Here is a 22,433-nt window from a genome sequence, read left to right on the forward strand (position 1 = left end):
ATCTGTTCACAACTCAATAACACACCAGTTCAAAAAATAGAATGAAGCATATTTAATTAATAAATAATAGTACCAATATGATAGAGAAATATCAAAAGCACAATAAGCTGCCTTTATTTATATAATTCTTTAACTATTCCATAAAAGTTTATTTATTACTATAAAACAAATTACATGTGATACAGTTTATGTAGCTTAAAATTTATTGATAACTACAAACAAATTACAGTTGTAAAGTATGTGGCACAGTTAATATTTACTTAATAGTTGTCATATTTTCAAAATTCATGGAAATTTCTAGATATTGAAGGTATTTTACCAAATATTTATTAAAATTCCATTTTGGTACAAATACCTTTCAAAGCAAAGATATTAACGAGTGCAGTATTACTGAGTTGTATTTGTATAAGTATGTTTTAGATGGAAAAAAAAAACTTTTCCAAATATACAAATTAACAAGTTAAATTCTGAATATTAAGGTGAATGAAAAACACAAAGCAACAACAATGGCAAGAAATATATTAAAATAACAACAACAAAAATTTTAAAAGTATCAAACTAATAATATGTAACAAATATATAATGCTATATTTTATAATATTTTTTTTAGTTCCCAATTATATGAAGGAACTAAAATAAAGTACATAAACATATTAACTTAAGAAATGACTTTATAAACAAAGAATTTAAAAAACTGAAAACATATAGTTTCAACATGAAACCAAAAAAAAAAAAAAAATATGATTATTAAGATATATTTTTATATTAAGCAATATTTATATATAATTATTTCTGAATAAACATATATGTGCATTAGATTAAGAAATTGAAAATAAGCAAACATGTTTTCCTCAACACAAAACAAACAAATTTTGCAATATATTTTTTAAAACTTTTTTAATATTTTTTTATAAAACAACTTTACAAAATTAATAAATCAATAATTTTCCTTTGAAAAGAATGTGCTTTTTGGCATATTCAATCAGCACTTAAAATTGTCAGCAAAGATAATATCAATCTTTCAATAAAATTCTTCATACAAAATTTTTTCACAATTTTTAAAATCTTTACACATAATATATTTAATTATAATAAATTCATAAAAAGTAAAATTTCATACTTTGCAAAAAATATCTTACCTATGAAAACCTACGATTATATGAAAATAATGCATATTTAACTAAGTTTATTGCATATCCCTTACACTTCAACATATAATAAAACAGATATTATTTGATAGGGTCTGAAACTAAGTTCCAAACTGTTTCCCTTCCATTTCACCTTCTGTGTAGGAGATTCCACTACATCTTCAAGTGCATTGCATAATACTGCTTTGTGGATCGGAAGACAACTTTTCAAAACAACATTAACACGACTTCCAAATGATTCATACATTCGAACGACAAGACAGTCATCGCGGTCTTCAGCTTTCTTTACTGTTTCAATTACAACAGCAGAATCACTCACCTAATGAAAATAAAATATCAAACACAACATTAGCATTATAATAGTGTTAAAAGTAATTACTAATGTTTTTACATATTCAGTGGCATATTTTCAATTAGGCAAACTAGGTAACTGTCTGAAACCCCTAAGTTGAAAAGGGGTTGCAAATATAACAAGAAAAAAATTCTTTATTTTCATTGTTATTAAAAAATTTTTAAAATATACAAATTTAGCAAAATAAAAAATATTAGAATATTATAAGATTTTTTTGTTTAATTGGTCAGTTTCTGTATGTTCCATTACATTTATTTTGTCATTGGAATATTTATAAATCATCAATTATCTGCTTCAAAAGTATTGAGTGTAAATGTTAATGTAAAGCAGTCTGCAGTCATAATAGCTAAATAAAGACAAATAATACATTTTCGAAAAGTTAATAAAAATTTTAAAGAATTAAATAAAACAAACCCTTAAAATATTAAAATAATGTTGAAATGTAAAAATAAATTTTCCTTTTTATTGAAAGAGAAGCTTTATAATGAGCACCATTAGGGTTGCAAATACCTAAATCTGGTACTGCATTTATTCATCTATAGTCATCTATCATGCTCAAAAAGTTCAGGTACTTCTAAATATCTCAAGCATTTAAATGAATCATGCTATTTCTTGATTCAATAAAGAGTATCATGAGATCAACTATCAAAAAAATGCCTCCTACCCACAAATAAATACAGCATAGGTGCATACTTATTTGAACAGGCATTCTACAACATTCAAAACTCATGTACTGAGAAAGTTTATTCATTAATATTACATTACAATAAAATATTAAGTTACAAGTCCTTCCTAGGTTCCAAATTACTTAACAAAATATCATTTAAGACTTCTACAGTCTATTTTTCCTGCATTCATCTCACATGATGTTTGCTTTGAAAGGATTTGCTTCTTAAAGATAGTCATTCTCAAATTCAAAAGAGAGCTTCAAATTGATGAAGCTCTAGAGGAGGTGACAAAATAAAGCTTTCAATATGCATTTATATTTCTATATGAACAATGGTAAAAATGCAATATAAAACAAGGTAGTTACTTGAAAGGAAATACCAAGCATACAGATTCTATATTCATTTGTCTGTAATAAAATAATTTCTAGCACTTTTTTTCAACACAGTAGCATAACAAGACATAATCGTATTCTTCTGATAATTTACTAATATTTTTACCTGAAACCAACTTAAAGATTCATGCATTTCTAATGGTAACACACGGTGGGCATTTGTTACATAGTGACTAGCTCCTGGTTTTGCCAAATGACTTGTAGGAAAGATATGAAGAGGATAATTTAACTGATATGCTTGTTGTATTACACCAGCTTGTTGAAAGGTTTCTAAGAAAAGAATAAACCAATAGTAAATAAAAATGTTTTTATTATTAAAAATAAAAATGTTTTTATTATTATAATGTACTAATAAATATCACACAATATTATAATGCAAATATTAATAAATATCACATTAAATAATGCATTGGAAAAAAGCATTGTTGCTATTAGAAATTGTAAATTTTATAAATAATTGGTATACCAAAATCCCTTGGATGTAAGATTTTTTAAAAAAAACTAGGATCATAGCAAAAACTAATGATTAAATAAAAGCTATCAATTTCACGCATGAACTATCATTTTATAACACTTCCGATTACCTAATTTTAAGGATATTTAATAAATGACAACTTTTCCAAAAAAAATTAAAAATGACATAAAATTACTGTAGTCGACACAATGCCTTCTGGGCTATAAGGTTGCCATACCACTGAGTAGATACTAATACAGGAGATGCAAGTGAATTTAACAATTACTTTAACAATGTATCCTAGCTAATTCAAACATATTTCATTTAAATTCAATGGTGGTTTGAAGTTTTGCCGAAATTTCCTATTGTTTTCAATAGTTAAATAAATCCATAATTTGTACCTTCCAGAAATTTGTAAGCCATAAATTTACTAGAGAGCTTAGTTGCTGTAAAAATGCAAAACAGTTTAGGCATTTTTTTAATTCAAATTGTGGATAAACCAAGATTTTGTGATATTATTAGCTTCTAATTAGCCATCTCCTGTGCTTTTCATTACTTAACAGTGTTCTTATTAATAATTTGCTTATAAAAACACAGTTATTTTTTAACAGACTTACAAAAAATCTGCAGATATATGTTGCTATAAATTTTCATCGGCATATATTTACAATAAAATAAAATAAAAATTTTGATTTTCATATTTTATATATATATATATATGAATATTTTAGCACTTTTTGCACATCTTAGATGCAAAATTAGATTTCTTTGGAACTCCTTACCCCATGAAAGAAAACAAAGATAGACTAGAGACTGAAAATAACAATTTTAATATCTATTTATCATCATAGATTAATATAAAATATGACAATACATCAATAACAAGAATTACATTTTATTACTATATATTTTGCAACAAAACTGAGAAAGAAGAAAAATGTATGAATAGTTACACAAAATCCCAAATCACTCCACTCAGAATGTTATGATTACCATTAAATAGTCTTCAATAATTTAAAAGTTGTCATTTGTAAAGAGTTAAAACTATTTAATTTTGTCTGACATTATACAATAAATAAAAAATCATATTTCATAAAAGAAGGCATATATCATAATATTATATGATTAAAGCAAACAGTTAAAATATTTAAAGCTAAAATTTAATTGTTTATCATTCAGATTAGCAATTCGGTTTAGAGTGGCACTTTGAACAATGCAATAAAGAGATTTTAAACAACTAAAAAAACGTCTTGGGAGAAACTAAGACAATATACGACAGTAATAATTTGTATTGCTGTGTGCTTTCAATAGTATACAACAATAAAAAATGTTAAAATAAAATATATGTCACTTTTATTGGTATTCATAAAATGTGAACTTTTCTGTCAACATTTTCATTTATAAATGGAAAGTCATTAAGAAAATTTTTTTATACATACTATAAATTGCTCATATTTACACAAGTGCGCAAATCAACAAAATTTTTAAATATAGCTAAAGTATTATCTAAGTGCACTTCAATAAATAATAAAAAATAAATATTCTTAATATACAATAAAACATATTAAGAAACTTCATGTTGTGATGGACTATAATATCTATTCACAGAATATTACTTAAAGATATTATTATTATGTTGCTGTTTTTTTTTTTCATTCATAAATAAATACTTTATTTAGTTTTAACTCTTTTCTCTTGTTTAAAATTGAATCAATCATCTTAAAAGAAAAATAATTAAAAGAAAAATTAACCAATATACTTACTTGAATGTGGCATTACAGCATATGTAATAATATGCTTCCCCATATCTGCCTTTGCATCAGGTGATTTAGACGATCGAAGAAGAGACAGGTACATTTTATTGCCTCTAACAGAATGGCCATACTTGCTTTTATTAAGAATAGAGACTCCCCAATCATATTCTGACAGGTCAACCCATTTATGGCCACATACCTAGAAGTAAAAATTGAAATTTATTTTATGAAAAATTTATGTTTTCATATCCAGTGACATAAGGTAAAAATGTCGCAAACAGAAAATATCACATCATGGTAGAGTACTTCCTAAAATTTGCAAAACCATACATGATACTACACAAGACAGTCTCAACACTACAATTAATAATGTATCCATGTACTGCAAAAAACTCTTAAATGATATTTCTCTTTGCTCATTCTCAAAAGAAAATTGGAGAACAAGTAATATTTTATTTAAAAAATAAATATCTTCATAATTAAATAAGGACAAGATAAAATAAATTAATCTCATTTAATGCATAAAATGGAAATTTTCTTTATAAAATTGATATCAAGAGTTTTACACATAAATAAATGAAATTGCTAAAATTGCTTTAAATTGAGACAGAACAAAAATATGTTAAATTTCATATTGTTGTATCATATATACATGCCAATAAAGAAAAATCATTTTAGTGTTTTATAAATATTAATAGCTTTATTAATCAAAGTAATTTTTTAATCAAAACAGAAATAAAAACCAATTAAAGTCAGAATTTTTATTTGCAGTAAACAAATTATTTTGCAAACAGTAAATGAAACAAGTTTTCCTCATAAAATATTTAATAAAAGAGAGATATTTCATAAAAATGGATTGATATCAAATTTAAATAATGCAGTTTTATAAAACTTTAAGCAGCATTTTAATGCTGCATAAGTTATCTAATAGCTTGGAGTTATTTTTTTAATAATAGTGGACCAAATTATTACAGATAAATATAAAAATGTGCAGAGAAATTAAAAAGAGATTAATGAGAACTTAAATTCACTTCAATAATTTTTACCAAACTACTATATTTAAAACCAAAAAATAAAGGTGTTTTTTTTAAAGCACAGCAAAAGAGAAATTGTGTTGATAAACATAGATGTTGTCACTCCATAGAAAGTTGAAAATATATTTTATTCAATGTCAAATTATGAAGAAAAAATTCCTTGAAATTGCCATCTTCATAATTATGTAATGTAATATTATGTAATGAGATAATTACATTATATTGTGAATTTTATATGAAAAAAAAATGAAAATGATTGTGTTGGCCAATTCTTTTCTGAAACGTCAGTGACATCAATCAGTGAATATAAAGACAGAATAAATAATATTTTGAAACTGATACTATGTAATCCCCGTTTCAGAAAATATTCTTGAAAATTAGGTCAAAAGTGAAATCAATAATTTAAAAAAGCCAACATTAAAACAGCTCACAGATTAAGTTTATTTTTTAATGAATGTAAAATATCCCATGATCAGCTAAGCATGTTGACAATTATCATATTAACAGAAGTTGAATTCTACTAGTCTGAAAAACAATTTCTACACCACAAATTTTTTTACTCATTAGAAATTAAGATGAAGTCACAAAATTTGCTCTTGACAAATTATCTTTGATCAATCAATTAATGTCAGGTAAAAAATTTTATTGCATGTATAATAGCAAAATGATAATATATAAAATATATGAGGAAAAGAATACTAAACTATAATCTAAATATATTCTACCCTTTTTCATAATAAAAATAATATAATTTCAAACATATTTGGAATAATTAAAAAATATTAAACTTTTATAACTTATTCTCTTAGCCCATATAAAAATTGATTTGACAACTTATAGCCACTAATAAAAAAAAAAAAAAAAAAAAAAAAGACCAAATAAATCTTCTAATCTGGAATTAAAATGTTTTTGATTGGAAAATAAATTCCTGATTAAAAAGATCTAGATTCATGGAGACTACAGCTCAAAGGTTAAAACCATTTTAGATTGACTGATGTTCACAATTAGTTTTGTGCAGAGTTACCAAAAAAAATGGAACAAATACAAAGTGAAAAAAATGAAAACAAATCAATAAATTTTATCTGAGCAATTTTTTTTCCTTTGATTTTTAACTGTTTTAGTGACAAATTAACATTTAAGCACCTAATATTCACCAGAAGGGCTGATTTTCATATTAAAATAAGTTTCATTAATATCCATTTTCAGAAAATATTTCATACAAATCTTAAATAAAACAAAATGATACATGTTTCTTGTTTTTTTATTTAAAAGCATTACATACATAACATTTTGCCTGAATTTTTAAATTCATGAAAAGTATCAAGTTTACTTACCAAAGATATTAAAAATACTATTATTTTTTTTAATTTTATTTCAGAAGTTAATCAAGTTTTAATTAATAAATGCATTACAAATTCTATAAAACTAAATTATGCATTACTAATAATAAAACAAATGCATTACCAATAATAAAAATGCAGCCAAATAATACAAAATTTGAAAAAAGTACAAATGTTTAAAAGTACTTCATATTTTGCCCAGTCCCAGGATGTATTGCAATGTGTTGGTCTTTGTAAACTTCCAAATTGAATTTCATAGGTAGCTTGGGATGACAGAACATTTACAGGAAATTCCACCTATAAAAAATATTATAACAGTTAAAGCTATAAAACTTTTAAAGCTTATAATAAATGGAATCAGATATGAAAAATTATGTTACTTTTAGAAACTTGTGGTTTTCTTCCCAGTTTATCGTACTTTCAAACAAAAGATATGGGTGAACTGCATCAATAGAAATTTTTTGTCTCATTTCACTATTTATTCCTATTTTCACTCTAAACGTTAAAGATGCCCTCAAAGGACCTTGTTCAGTAATTTTCAAGGGCTCTACAATCTAAGAACAAAAGAAAACCATACATTAGTGCAAAAAATATATATCAACCAATTGAATAAGTACACTAGGAAAAGTAAAGCCTGTCTTGAAAAATATTTAAATTTTATTAAATACATATATTAAACAAATTTACACAATTTTAACAAGATTAACACAGAATATTGGATTGAAATTATGCATTAATTTGTTTAATGCTTATTAATACAGTAGCGTTTTAAGAAAGAAAAAAAAATTAATAGGTCAGCACTCACATCAACTAATATTTACATTAGCAAAAACTGAGACATAATGCATGGAACTCAACTTTATTTCCCAACATTTATAACAGACAAGAAACAGGCTCGGAACCAAAAAAAAATCTGTACTTCATAGAACAATAAATTGTGCCAATTTAAACACTGAGAAGTAAAATAAGTACAATTAAATGAGCAGTAAAATGAACCAATTTATACAAAAAGAGATTGAGTTATAAAAAATATTGCAGAATTATTTCATAAAGGAATATTAATGGATCTTAAGAACAATAAAATTCGATTCCAAAAACATTGAAATTTGCATTTAAGTTAAATGTGTTATATACTTGTTATAATTAAAATTAAATTTACACCAGAAAAAGGTAATTAAATGATGTTTTCAAACCAATGATGAAAATTTTATTCGTAATAACAAAATACGTACTATTCATACTTACTTCCTTTATAGCATTTCTCCCTGTTTCTAAATGATAATCCATCACATCCCATGCATCCCAATATAAAGGAACATCATCAAAAATTACAAATTTGTTTCCAACACACCCAGGTGCAATAGCTTCTTTTTGACATTCTAATAGAATAAGTGATGATACACAACCTTCTGGATTGATAAATGCTTCGAGGAATTGATTCTTTAAAAAGAAACTTCCATCTTTCTTTAGTTCTAAAAAATACATTTATGAATTTATTTTTCTAATGCAAAGAATTCAATAAACTATATAATTAAAGTTAATATTTTACATAGAACTTGAATGGTTTTTAAATTCCAAAATTCTCTTATGGAATAATTTTATTATAACAAAAATTTATATTATCTAACATTTTGGATAACCTGGATGTAAATACTGATCCACCTAAGCATACGATAATAACATTTCAGATAACCTAGCCCAATTAATTAAATTTTGAAAATGGAATTCTAAATTTCCAAATTTTAAATCAGTTTCTTATTTTAAAAATTTTATATTAAGCAAAATGAAACTTCATCATATATATATAATCACTGTTTCTAAAAGCTGAAGAATAAAAACTATCATAACAAGAGAAGATGTCCATCGGTATGTTATATACATTACATCATTAAATTATTTTTTCCAGCATCCCTTGAAAATTTCATATAACTGCACTTATATGGAAAAAGCAAAGTTTTAAAATGCTTAATTTATATGCATAAATATCCTTCTGCAATAAGTGATAGCTAAGTAGAAAATATGGAGAAAACTATGTGATGTAATCATTAGCACAATTAAATAGATCTGAACACAGTTCGCAAGCATTTAGTGAAAATTAATGTACTTAAACAAAAAAAATTGAAGGCAGTTTATATTCTGTACTCAAACTATATCTGAAAATAAAAAAATATTTAATTTCATGATGCTCTTTCTGTAACTTTAAGACATATATGAACATAAGACATATATATCCTTTATAAACAATTCAGTCGCTGTCGATGTTATTCTATATACTTCTAATTTGCAATGTCTAGAGTTTAAAATAAACTTTCATTACAAAAATAGGCAAAAGAAAAAATTTTATTTAATTGCATACCTACAAGAACAGGTGCTTTTACAGCTGATAAACCACGTAAAAGTTGATAGCCCATTGGTACAACTATTACAGGAACAAGAGTTCCTCCACCACCTTCATTGCTGATATTCTGCATAGCTTTACCAACACCTTCAATCCACATTCGCCTTGAAATTTCATCTTTGTACCAAGGCACCCTAATAAGCTCTGTCCTCTGCCAAGATAGCACATTCACCAGCACAAGCTCTTCTTCTTCACCTCTACCTTCAGGTACTCCTGTAACAGAACATGGAAACAGAAATTGTATTTTAAAAATTTACCATTTCTATCTTGCATAATAAATACACAAAGACAAATATGTGAAATAAGAAATTTTATCTTCTGTTTTGTAGATTTTGTCCTTTAACTTTTTTAGTATCACTAATTATTGATAAAAAATTATTTTGTGATAGAAAAGCAGATTTTCAATAAGAACCATATTTTAACAATAACCTTATGAATTATAAAGATTAAATCACATTTCTATGAACAATTATTTATAAATTACATATATCAATTTTTAAAAAAAATGGCAAAGATTAACCTTTCAAGACACTTTAAATGAATTATAGGATGGTTGACACACATGTTAAATTTTGAAAAAATATGACAAAATAATTAATTTTTAGCATAATAATTATTAATTATTTTATCATTAATTAAAATTTTTTCAGTAATGTTAAATAGCCAATATGTAACTGAACAAAATATTCTTGCATAATTTCTTTTTATAGCATTAAAATAAATTTCAGTTCTAAAAAATAGGCATAAAAGAATTACAAGATAGATATGAATAAAAACCAAATATTTATTCATGTTAATTGCAAATCTAGAGGAATATAAAAAGGAATTAATATTTTTCATACAGAAAAAAAAAGGCAGACTTCTATGGAATGTGTACTATAAATAGTACACATTCCCTGAAGTGTTCTATATTCATAAACCTTAAGAGTTGAAAGTTATAAGTCATTATTCTAAACTAAATACAGAAAAGATATATTTTTATCATATTTCTTATTACAGTGATTTAGCTAGTCAATTAACTTATTGATTTTTATCACTAAATAATACATTTCCTAAATTCAAATTTAATTCTGGTCATTTCAGTATTTTTACATTAAAAATAATCATCCACTAAAAATCAAAAAAAGTGATATTGTTTGTATTGTGTCATATTGTTTTGTTAAAAGTCATATTGTGTCATATTGTTTTGTTAAAAGTCATATTGTGTCATATTGTTTAAAATATTTCCGAAGCTACATAATTTGATACAAAATCTATAATTTTGACAAATAATCCACATAATAAGCAAATAGTAACACATAGTTACCTACCAAAAAGTCGTCTCACAGCAGTGTCCATTAACCCAGCAGCACCTTTAACAACTTCTTTGTAATAGAAGGAAGCCTCTCTATGCACATCTTCAATAGATGACCCAGGCAAAACATCATGAAATTGATTAAGCAGCATAATTTTCCAAAGTCTTTCAAGCTCTAATTCTGGATATGCCTTTTTATCTTCATCCCTGCATGCTGCTAACAGTACACTATGCAACAGTTCTGTATCCCGTAACAAAATTTCACACTGTCGGTTCAAAAATTTCATTTTGGCTTGGGTTGTGTATGTTCCATTATGAAGCTCTAAATACAACTCCCCAGACCATTTGCATAGCTTATTAATATGGTTGTCTTCTATATTGGTGAAAAATTGGTCAGGTGTACCATGCTGAACCCTATAAAAACAAAACACTATTTAAAAATATAATAAAAGAAACCATTCAATAAAATGAAAAATTACATTTTAATGGGAAAATATATTACAAAGCTAACAAATAAGTACAAACTTCTATTTTTGTGCTAGAAAAATCTAATATTTAAGTAATATAAAAAGTAATTAAAGAAAAGTTTCAAAATCTAAATTTAAATGGTTTAAATTAAATTGGTTAACAGACAGAACTCTTAAATGATAAATATTTGGTAAATACATGTATAAAGCACAAGTATCTTTAAAATTTATAAGTAAAAAAAATGTAATTATTTCTTGTAATTAAATTGAAAGACAGTTTTTCACAAATATGCAAGAATCATTGCCTATTTTAAATAAAAAGTAATTGTAACATTTGCAAATAAGATTATTCAGATCACTATTATGTGTTCCAAGTATATGTGACAAGATGATTCACAGATCATCTATAGTTAGAAATATATAAAATTTATTTTGTTTGTTGGTTTGAGTTATTATTGTTATTATTCATTTATGTTACTGCATTACAAATGCATGTATGTAATGGCCACAATATATTTTTATCCCAAATCATCAATATTATTAAACTAAATCTTGCAAACTGATTGATTCACAACTTATTAATAAGCCATTTAATTTAAGTAATGCAAAATACAACACTACTTATATTTCATAAAATGTTGTGCAAAATTAATTTTATCACATTAAAATGTTAAACAAAACCTTTATATAGTCTTCCTAGATCCTACATAAAATAGATAGTAATTTTTTTACAATGTTTTTAGATTGTAATCATCATCTAATAATTTCTACCATCTCTACTAATAATAATAAGGTGAATGTTGTGTGCATTTGTATGTATGTAGGTGTTACACAACTCAAATCATTTTACCTACAGCAACCAAACTTGGCCTACATATACCTTGCAATGTAAAAATGTGTACTCCGAAAAAAATTTTGACATTTTTATTAATTAAAAATCAAGCTACATTTGGAGGTTCCTGTAATAACTTCCAAGAATATTTTTACACAAAACTAATTTTTACACAGTTTTCAAATTTAAAAAAAATTGTCTATTTAATGATGTAAATTTAATAATCATGAAAACTTTTCCTAGGTGTTGAAAATTTTTCAAAAAATATTTTTTGTTTAATTTCTGACAATCAATCAAATTTTTGCTGTGAAATTCAAATCATTTTCATTGTTTCATCAAATAATTAATGGCATGATTTTCTTCCATTACTGAAACTTATGAAGATTCTGCTTAATATCTGCTGTGTAGTTTACATGATGAATAAAAAAGTTAGAAAATAGTTTAAAAGGATAATTACATTTTTGATAGCATTATGATATAATGAAACTGGTCTCCATCAAGAATGTTCATGTGCATGATGAACAGAAGATATGAAAGGCTATTAAAATAGCACAGCCTTAATATGTGACAATTTTGCAAAATCATGGACAAGAAGATATGTCTATGTAATTCAAATGAAATATAACAAATATCCTACAACAAGTCAACTAGTTAATAAAGACAACTACTATATAATAAACGTACTGTATAAATAGGCTATATCACAGACTCTGTTCATTGAAATCTAGATATGCAACGTTCTTACATTTTCAAAGCATTCAGATATAAAAGTAATAAACAATTGATATTTAGACTATTTATTATACAAAAAAACATTAACAATACTATGCTGAACTTCACATACTTTGGTAATCCATCTATGTTAGCCAATCTTTTTATTCGCTCAAGCATATCTTCAGTTGGCCCACCACCACCATCACCATGCCCATATAGCATCATGCTACATGAGACACGACCTTTATCTTGAAGTTTGTCAATAGCTTCCTTAACCTAAAAACATGAGGAAAAATAACATAGCTAAAAAATACTTTTTTCATATAAATAAAAAGTATTTTAGCATTTAGTAAAATTTTGAAGAAATCTTTATGATTGATAATTTTAAAAAGAAAGAAAAAATATACTATCAGACTAAATTTTATTTTTTGATTTCATTAAGTTTTTAACTATTAACATAAAAAAATTTTGATTTTAAAATAGTTACTTAAAAAGGATTTTTTTAAAAAAAAATTATATCCTTTAAGTAAATAAATAAGCCAGTGCTTGTTTGTTTTTACATTTCAACAATACAAAACGTTTCAATGCCCATGCATGTATTGTAATCAACAAAGTTAAATTGGTAAATTAATACAGCCAGAACAGTTCTTTAGCAAGAAATTTATTTAATTATGTCCTTGAATTTGCTTAGATATTTTTCTAGAATCATCTTGAGAAAAACATATATACTCAATATTTGAGGAAAATTAAATGATATAAATGATATGTTAAAATATTTAATATACAAGTGCTTAAAAATTCGGTCTTTAGTCATGTTAGCAATTTTACTTAAAAATCCTTATTAATCTCATGTGATGTAAATGAGTTCCAAAAATCATGAGAGGGGGGGGGAGAGAGATTTAAAAAATGAGACATATAATCATCAATTAATAATTATAAGCAATTGATTCAAAAATTAAAAATTATTATAAAGTAAATAAATTACAGTTTTAGAAATTTCTGAAACAGTATGAAGTATTCTAAAACTGTGAAGTAATTCATAAGTGAAATGATAGTAAAAGGTCAAAATTTATTTCTGGTATATCAAATGTAAATCTACTTAAAAACATAAATAAGTAAAAAAAAAATTATAACTATAAATTAATTACAATTACACATAAATGTAACAAGTTTAAAAGCAAATAATTAAATATTTACTTCTTTCACGGTCACAGCAGATGTGTAAGATTTTGCAGGAGGGAAATGAACAAGAACAGTAGAGCCATCAATGCCTTCCCATAAGAAATTGTCATGTGGAAATTTATTAACTAAACTCCAACTTAATTTTGTAGTCAGAAATCTTTCAACACCACAAAGTCTACATTAAAAAAAAATTAAAAGTTAAATTTAAAAGTTACATTCTGAGTAGTTATTGCAATATTTGAATTATAAAGTTATTTGCTCAACTAAAAATTATATTTAATAATCTTACTTGAATTTACTTAATTGTATTTTTAACTAGAAAGTAAAAACATATTGATTTAGAACAAATACAAATTTCAGCTATTCTCAAAAATATTAGTTAATTTTTATTTTTTTTTACAGAACTTTCTTAAAAACATAATTTTTATGCATATAAATGATAAAATAAATGGCATTCTCCAAGAATACAAAACTTATAAATATTACAAAATTAAAATAAACATGTATTAAATACAAAATGACAGATATGATTGGAATAATCTAATTTCAGCTAACAGAATTTATATTTAAATTTACAAAAGTTAATAATCATTAAATCAAAATTATATTGACATATAATTTTGAAAATTATACTGACTTTTCAAAGCATTGAAAAATGATTGGTATTTAATATAAATAGTAAGATATATATGCACATAAAGTAATGCATATCAGGAAATACTATAAAGGCTTATCATAAAACATTTAGAGTCATTTTTTTTATTTGTACCAAAATATGAACAAAACATAGAATTATGAATTAAGATTTCTTCGATATATAGTTTATATTATTAAAATAATAAAATACAAATCAATAAATGATGTTTAGTAAAATTTAAATCATAAAACTCTTTTCAGAAATAACAGAACTGAATTAAAATTTTTCATTCAATGTATAAATATAACACAAATAATAATGTTGAAAATAGTGGAATAAATTTAAAGTCAAAAATAACCTCATGATTTGTGGGATCTGTGCAGAATAGCCAAAAGTATCTGGTAACCAGAACTCTTTGCATCGTTTACAAAATTCTTGTAGGAAAAACCTCTGACCATACAGAAACTGGCGAACAAAGGATTCACCTCTGAAAAGGCAATTAAAAATATAAATGTAAACATCAAAACATATACTTCAAATTAATATTTGAATATTTATGTTATTTTAATACTCTCTATCATGGCACTGATTTAATTTATTTCCATCAAAAATTAGAAGCAGCAGTGACAGTATCTTACCCAGGTAAATTACCATCCATTTCAACCCAAGTTCCACCTACAGGAATAAACTGCCCTTTGGCTACAAAATACTTCACTTTCTCATATAATGCTGGGTAATTTTCCTTCACCCACATAAACTGTTGTGCCTGGGGAAAAAAAACATTAAGAGACATTTCAAAAAAATAATACTGATTAAATAATAATGTTCTTGAAAAAGACAAAAGTAATAAGCATGCAAAAACATAAGAGCAAAAGTAATTCTATTTTAAAGCAAATGTAGCTTATTGAAGCTTTACTTCAGATTTCATAAAATTCTTGTAGGAATAGCAAATATAAATGATTTTATAATATTAATACTTACTGAACTACAACAGCTAAATAAGCAAAAAATATACTCCATCAAAAACATATATCAGTTAATATTTACTATATTCAAACATACAGCCAAAAGCTCCTACAGCCTTTAAAAAAACTTCTTAGTTCTTTTAATGAACAAATAATGAATAGTGAAAAAGATTTTATATTTTTGTATGTAAGCAATTTGTTGCTCTAGATTAAAATGACAAGTGTTAAACTATTTCTAAATATAAACACTTGGATTTACTTATTCAAATTTCCCCTCAAAATTTCTTTTGTAAAAATATACATTGTATTAAGTGAAGTTCTTTGATAAGGTTAGATCATGTTTATAGAAATGTTACTTGCAAAAGGTTAGAGTAAAATTATAATGTGTATGAGTGCATACTTGATAAATAATATATTATTTATAAATCAGTTATAATTTAAGAATTAAAACAGAATCATATAATTCAGTTACAAACTAATTATTAAACATATTTGTGTGAATAATTAGATATATACAGATATATGAATAATAATGATGATAGAAAATAAGAGAAATATATTATTTGTTTAAAGTCAATAATCTTTGAAGCAATATTTTCCAACATGAATTATTATAAAAATATTGAGTTCTAGTTTTCCTACATCAAAGGTACTAAAATTTTATTTGTTCATTTGTAATTATAACATTTATTGGAATTCATAAATATTACCTGTGAACATGCAAAGCGAAAATTTGGATATCTTTCCATTAGTTGAACAGCAGAAGACCAGCTACGTGCACATTTCCTTACAGTTTCTTCATATGGCCATAACCATGCACAATCAATATGACAATTTCCAACAGCAATTATTTTGTGCTGACTTTCACCATTATGTTGAGACAGAAACTTCGAGCTTAACTCTTTTGCACTTGCATAACTTTCTCTAGAACTGATAAATATATTAATCAATCAATTCATCAAATTCTAAAAATTCATAGCTTTTGATTGATTTTATTTAAATCTAAGATCATACTTACAAATCAGCTGTTTGGATGATATTAATCATCTCATTCGCAGTATAAAGTGCATCATAACAACGAATTGATTCTTTGGGCAGGTGCTTGGCAATTCCATGAAGTACTTCAAAATCCATTACCAAATCATAAACCTATAAGGATTAAACAACTCTGATAAATTCATTGAAAATTCTTTGAAAGAAGAAATATTGATAATTTACAGGAATAAAATTAATATTCAATTTTTTTTAATTAGTGATTTTTGAAAAAATGTAAAAGCACATTAAAAATTTAATCACATAACATTCAAAGTATATTTAAAATAAAATGTCAACCAATTTATAAGCAAAAAAAACATGCAGGAAATACAGCAATAAATAGTTTCACATAACTTCCTTTCTCATCCTACATCATGGAAAAAGTTTAAATTTTTGAAAAATTATTGAACATACATTAAAATTTCAAAAAGTTCAAACAAGGAAGAAAGAAATTTCGAAACAAGGTAGTAACTAAAATATGTATTTAATCACCAAATTAAATAAGCATTTGTACAATAGAGGATCAATTAAAAATAGGAAAGGGGGGGATAAAAATTTGATAATAAAAACACAGTATTTTCATAATTCAGTAAAAAGAAAAACCAACAATTAATAAATAGTTATCAATCACTTATTTTATAAAAATTTTGTAATTAAACATGAAACACAGTTATGTTGAATCTCTTATTGATTAATAGATGAAATATAAAACTGCTGGTACATAGCTAGCATAATATAAGAAAAATAATGTCCCACTTAGCTTTTCTATTTAATTTTTAAAAATTATGGTATGAAACAGTAATGTAAATTTATAATATAAGTGTTATGCAAAAGCAAATATTATATAACTATTAAAACATTTTTTAAAAAATGGAAATAGGATAATCACTGTTTCCTAGTGATATAAATTAGACTGAAAAATTTACAGCAGATTCAACTTTTCCACTACCAATCTGTAAACATTATCAAATTATTACAAAAAAAAAAGAATAAAATTATTTTACAAGTAAATTAAGTTCTTAATTATGTTCTGAAACCAATTTTGGACTATAAACTTCTTTAATTTTTGAGGAAATAAGTTCTAAATATATTAGAATTTTTTTTTTTAAATTACTTAAAGGAAATGCTTCCTATATGAGACATGGACTATATTGAAGTAAATAACAAATTTAAATTTATTTCAGTTATATAATATTATTATAAAATTTCAAACTATTTCAATTAAGCTAACAGATATTTTTTCAAAACTTTGTTTATAAAGAAAATAAAAGTTGAAAAAAGAATTCATATTTCATCATGAAAGTTTTACAGTGCAAACATTGTCAAGATCAGAAAATGTGTAATAACAAGAAACAAACTGCAAATAACTTATCTTAAGAAATCATTTTATATTATTAATTACTATATTATGACACAACATATTTTGATTATTTTATTATTTTTATATTATTAGTTTTATTATTTTTAATATATTTCATAAATGCTCCATTACATAATATGTAAACAGAAAATAGGTTAATGTAAAATTACACCAATATCACAACATAAGTTCCAAGGAAAATAAAATAATAAAGAGAAACATCAAAAAATGTTTTAAATTATTTTTTTCTATCAGTTTAAATGAAATAGATGTTAAATATGCCGGTAAAAATAAATTTTATAAGAAAAATTATCAATTTCAAATTCACATTTTCCTTACTACCTTTTTGGAAATTCGATCTGAATTAAAATTATACTTTTCCTTAGAATGAAGCAAATAATTTTTGTATAATTATATGTTATTCAAATCACATTCCATTTTGAGACAAATAAAATCTTATAAAAGAAAAAAACAAATGTAGATTTAATAAAAATATTAAATGAAAATTCAACAAAAAATGATTTATAAAAATAAAAAGTAGATGCTAATATTGAATTTGAACCCAATCAAAAGTTATATATATATATATATATAAACATTTTGTCATTCTATTATCTTTCAAAATTTAACTAATATCACCACTTATTAAATGGAAAATTTCAATCTCTTGAAATAAAACAATTTATTATTTTACATTAATATAAATTTCATGAAGTATGAATTTAAAACACAAGATGAATCCAAATAAAGTAAATAAAAAATAAGATTTTATTACCTGCCTGTCAAAGCATGCTATATCTGCTAATTCTAGAGTAAAATACTTTTTGCGGTCAGGAGGAGAAATCATGGTTGGAGAACCACTTCCTAAGAGAGTGTTGCAGGCCATTTCTATGTAAAATGTCTGTCTGAGATCTTCTAAAGTTGCATTATTGCAGACAATGAAACTTTGCCGGTCTTGTGCTGTTTAAAAGATAAAAATTCTCAAGTACTATTTAAGTAGAATTTACTATAGTTATTTTAAATATGATTACTCTAATAAATATAAATTTAATTCAATTTATAAAAAAATTCATTATATTGAACTCAAAATCTCATCATCATAATTATAATATATATGCTAAAAATTGGGTTTGAATATGTTCATAAACTTTCTAAATTTAAATAGTATCTATTTTGAATATTTCTATACGACTTAGATATTTGAGTTTTTATGTCAATACAAATGAATCTCTTCAAATGAATATTTTTAAATCAATATTAAATGTAGTATAATATAAATTTTATGTATCTACTTTATTATTTCTAGCTCTTGCAAATGCTCAGATTCATACGAGTTATAATGAATAATATCTTTTTCAGTATTACTTTTAGATATCATTTTGAGCATTTTTAAGAAGCATATTTTAGAGGGAAAGTGCAAAACAAACATGATAAAATTTGATTGACTTTATCAAATATACGAAAAAATGAGAAGTTAACTGTTCATTTAAACACAAAAGAGCTTAAATTAATCTTGTCACATTACTCTAAAATAAAATGCTGTGTTTTCATAAGTATATAAAATATTCTTAGAGAAAAAATGAAATGCAATAACATTTTTAAATAAAACAATTAAGAACAAAATATAAAAATGATAAGTTTTTAAATAATCTGAAAAATCTTATTGCAACAATTACAAACAATATTAGCATACACAGTAACTAAATAACAACCACTATTTTCTTTACATATAAAATACATATGAGACAAAAAAAATCTTGTAAAAATTGGAATTTACTTTTATTTTAATTCTTGTTTCAAATCTCATAACATTCTTCAGAAAATTGTGAAGAACTGTTTTCAGTTTTAATAATATGTTTCAGCATCTACAATATTACAAATGTAGGAAAATTTCAAAATTAATTTAAATAAAATAGTCTAACACTCAAAACTGTACTCATTGTACTGTTCATTTAAAAGAGAAAATAATTATACTAAAGCAGCTGGGAAAAAGGTAAATACTTAATAAGCAATTTAGTTACCACTTAATCCTTGAAGAGGTATGCCATCAGAAGTCCAAATCATACTTTCACAACCAGCATTCCATCTTAAATGAACTTCTTTTCCTAACCAACTTTCAGGAATATCAATGCGTACCTTTCAAAAAACAGAAATTGCAAATAAGATCCTATTGTATAAATATTAATATGTTACAGACAAGTAATTACAGTAACTAATAACATTTTAGTGACTAATAACTCTAAGAAAATACTTTTTGAATTGCAAATATTTTAAACAAAATATATAGAATAAAAATAGAAATCATTATATTCATTATCTCATAACAAATGATTAAATGTTTTATAAATCTTCTAAAAAATTTTTTAAACATCTCTTAGATATTGAAAGCTGAAAACCTTTGATTTCTATTTATAACAACCAATTATTCTTAAAAACGATAAAAACACTAAAAACTATATATTAATTTCTTAACCCATAGATAAACTAAAAAACGTTATCAAGAAAAATTATATTTCTTCTAGGTGTAAATTAAATTATTGAGCCATTGCTTTAATTTCCAGATAGTGTAAATGATTGTGTGATTGTAAAAACAAACACAGTGCATTACATATTTTATTAACTTTATTGCTAAATCTATCAAATTATTAATTAATAAACAAAAGTTTTAAAATTGACTTTCATTGAATCCAGACTATTAAATCAGTATATGTCGAACCAAATCAATCATTTTTAATTCGGAAACTATAATCTATCAGTATATATATAACTGATTAATAATTCAAAAAAATCACTTATTTTTATTGCATTTCTGTTACACTTGGTTACATTAAATTTAGAATAATCAAAACGTAACAAACCTTAAACCAATGGGTAGTCCAAGTAGGGCCAAAAGATGAACCTACTTTAGTAGGAGTAAAATTGCCAATTTCCATAGCTTCCTTGAAAGGTATTCTACCATTCGAATCAAAATGCAATAAGGTTGGCAAACTGGTTTTATATGGATATTGTCTTCCATAAAGATTTACATCTGTAAAATACAGCGGTGATATAAATTTTTCAATACGTTCTAACGTTGTCCTATAATTTTTAGTTAAACTGGCCATGATCAGTAATTAGCTAGTCAGAATATCAGATATTAATATTGATTGGAAGTTATCTCAAGTTTTTTAAACAGATGTCATAATGCGATTGTATTATTATTTTTAGTATTTCAATATCTGTGTAAAAATTCTACTTTCAAGACCGGCTGCTAAGCATACTGGAGGACATTACGTTTACTTTCTAATGTTGCCATATATGATAAGAAAAAAGAAGTTTCGTTTTCTAAAAAACATTTCTGGCTTAAACACAGCATATATTTCAAAATAATGTCTAGAATAAGAACAACTAGAATATCACTCAAAAAAAATTTCAAAACACCCTGTGAACATATCTGATTTGTAACTAATAAAAGACGGATAAGTTTCATATTTATTGTTATTAGAGAGAGAAGTAATATTTTTTTTTTATATATAGGGGAATATGAAAAGCATATATTTTTGGAATCAAAAATACTTTTACTGTAGAATGCAAGTTGTGATTAGGGATGACGAATATTTTCAGAGTGGTTATTACGTAACCAATATCAAAAAGTCACAAATACAAGTGATCAATACTTTTCAAAGAGGGGTGTGATTCAAATCTTTGATACGAGCTTACTGATGATATTTCGATTACAGGTTTTGGATCACGATAGAAAGTAACAATCGATACGATATCACTGAAATTTGCCGGAGCGGTGACTTCACTACAAAGTAACAATCGATACGATCTGTCCAATGGAAGCTCTCGAAAGAAATCTATGATTAGATCGAAAAGTGAACGGACCGGTTATTGGAATTATCGTATCGTATCATTGAATTGCATATCACAAATTTATCGGAGCGGTGATTTCACCGGAAAGTGCGAGACTTCACTGGAAAGTGCGAAGTCACCGCTCCACTTTACGGGAGTGACCGATATTCGTATTTGATGCACTATTCCATACAGATCATTTTTAATTGCTCGTGACATGATTGACCTTGATTACATGTACTCTGTTTACTGCTGGCGCCATCTATTGGTAGAATATAGGACTAAAGTAAACATTTTAAAGAAATGACATATATTTTTAACTCATCTTTTGCAGAAATTGTTAATAAATAAATTAAATAAATAGTTGTGAGAAAAAAAAAAATTTAAGAAGTAAGCTGAAACAGATAAATTAATTCAATCACATGTTACTTAAATTAGTAAATTAAGTATTAATTACAATTAATAAATTTTATATTTAATATTAAGTAATAATTTTTAATTAATAATATGATTGAAATAACAGATATTTGAAATGCATATTTAAAAATAACAATAGCAATATTATTTGTTATT

At 24.6% G+C, this 22,433-nt stretch overlaps 1 protein-coding gene across 1 annotated transcript; it reads right to left on the reverse strand.

The window, feature by feature from the left end:
* Positions 1-1,003: 1,003 nt before the first annotated feature.
* Positions 1,004-21,285, reverse strand: LOC129968825 (alpha-mannosidase 2C1-like). The gene is made up of 17 exons (XM_056083098.1): positions 20,885-21,285; positions 20,048-20,162; positions 18,802-18,986; positions 16,650-16,780; positions 16,342-16,561; positions 15,305-15,432; positions 15,025-15,153; positions 14,045-14,204; positions 12,978-13,123; positions 10,851-11,248; positions 9,499-9,753; positions 8,388-8,614; positions 7,523-7,696; positions 7,329-7,439; positions 4,778-4,967; positions 2,667-2,830; positions 1,004-1,467 (listed from the first exon to the last, which is right to left on the reverse strand). Exons 1-17 carry the CDS (start codon positions 21,128-21,130, stop codon positions 1,201-1,203), a joined length of 3,246 nt encoding a protein of 1,081 aa, XP_055939073.1. The 5' UTR covers positions 21,131-21,285; the 3' UTR covers positions 1,004-1,200.
* Positions 21,286-22,433: the final 1,148 nt, after the last annotated feature.

The sequence above is a fragment of the Argiope bruennichi genome, chromosome 5 (assembly GCF_947563725.1).
Source record: "Argiope bruennichi chromosome 5, qqArgBrue1.1, whole genome shotgun sequence".
Taxonomy (NCBI): Eukaryota; Metazoa; Arthropoda; class Arachnida; order Araneae; family Araneidae; genus Argiope; species Argiope bruennichi.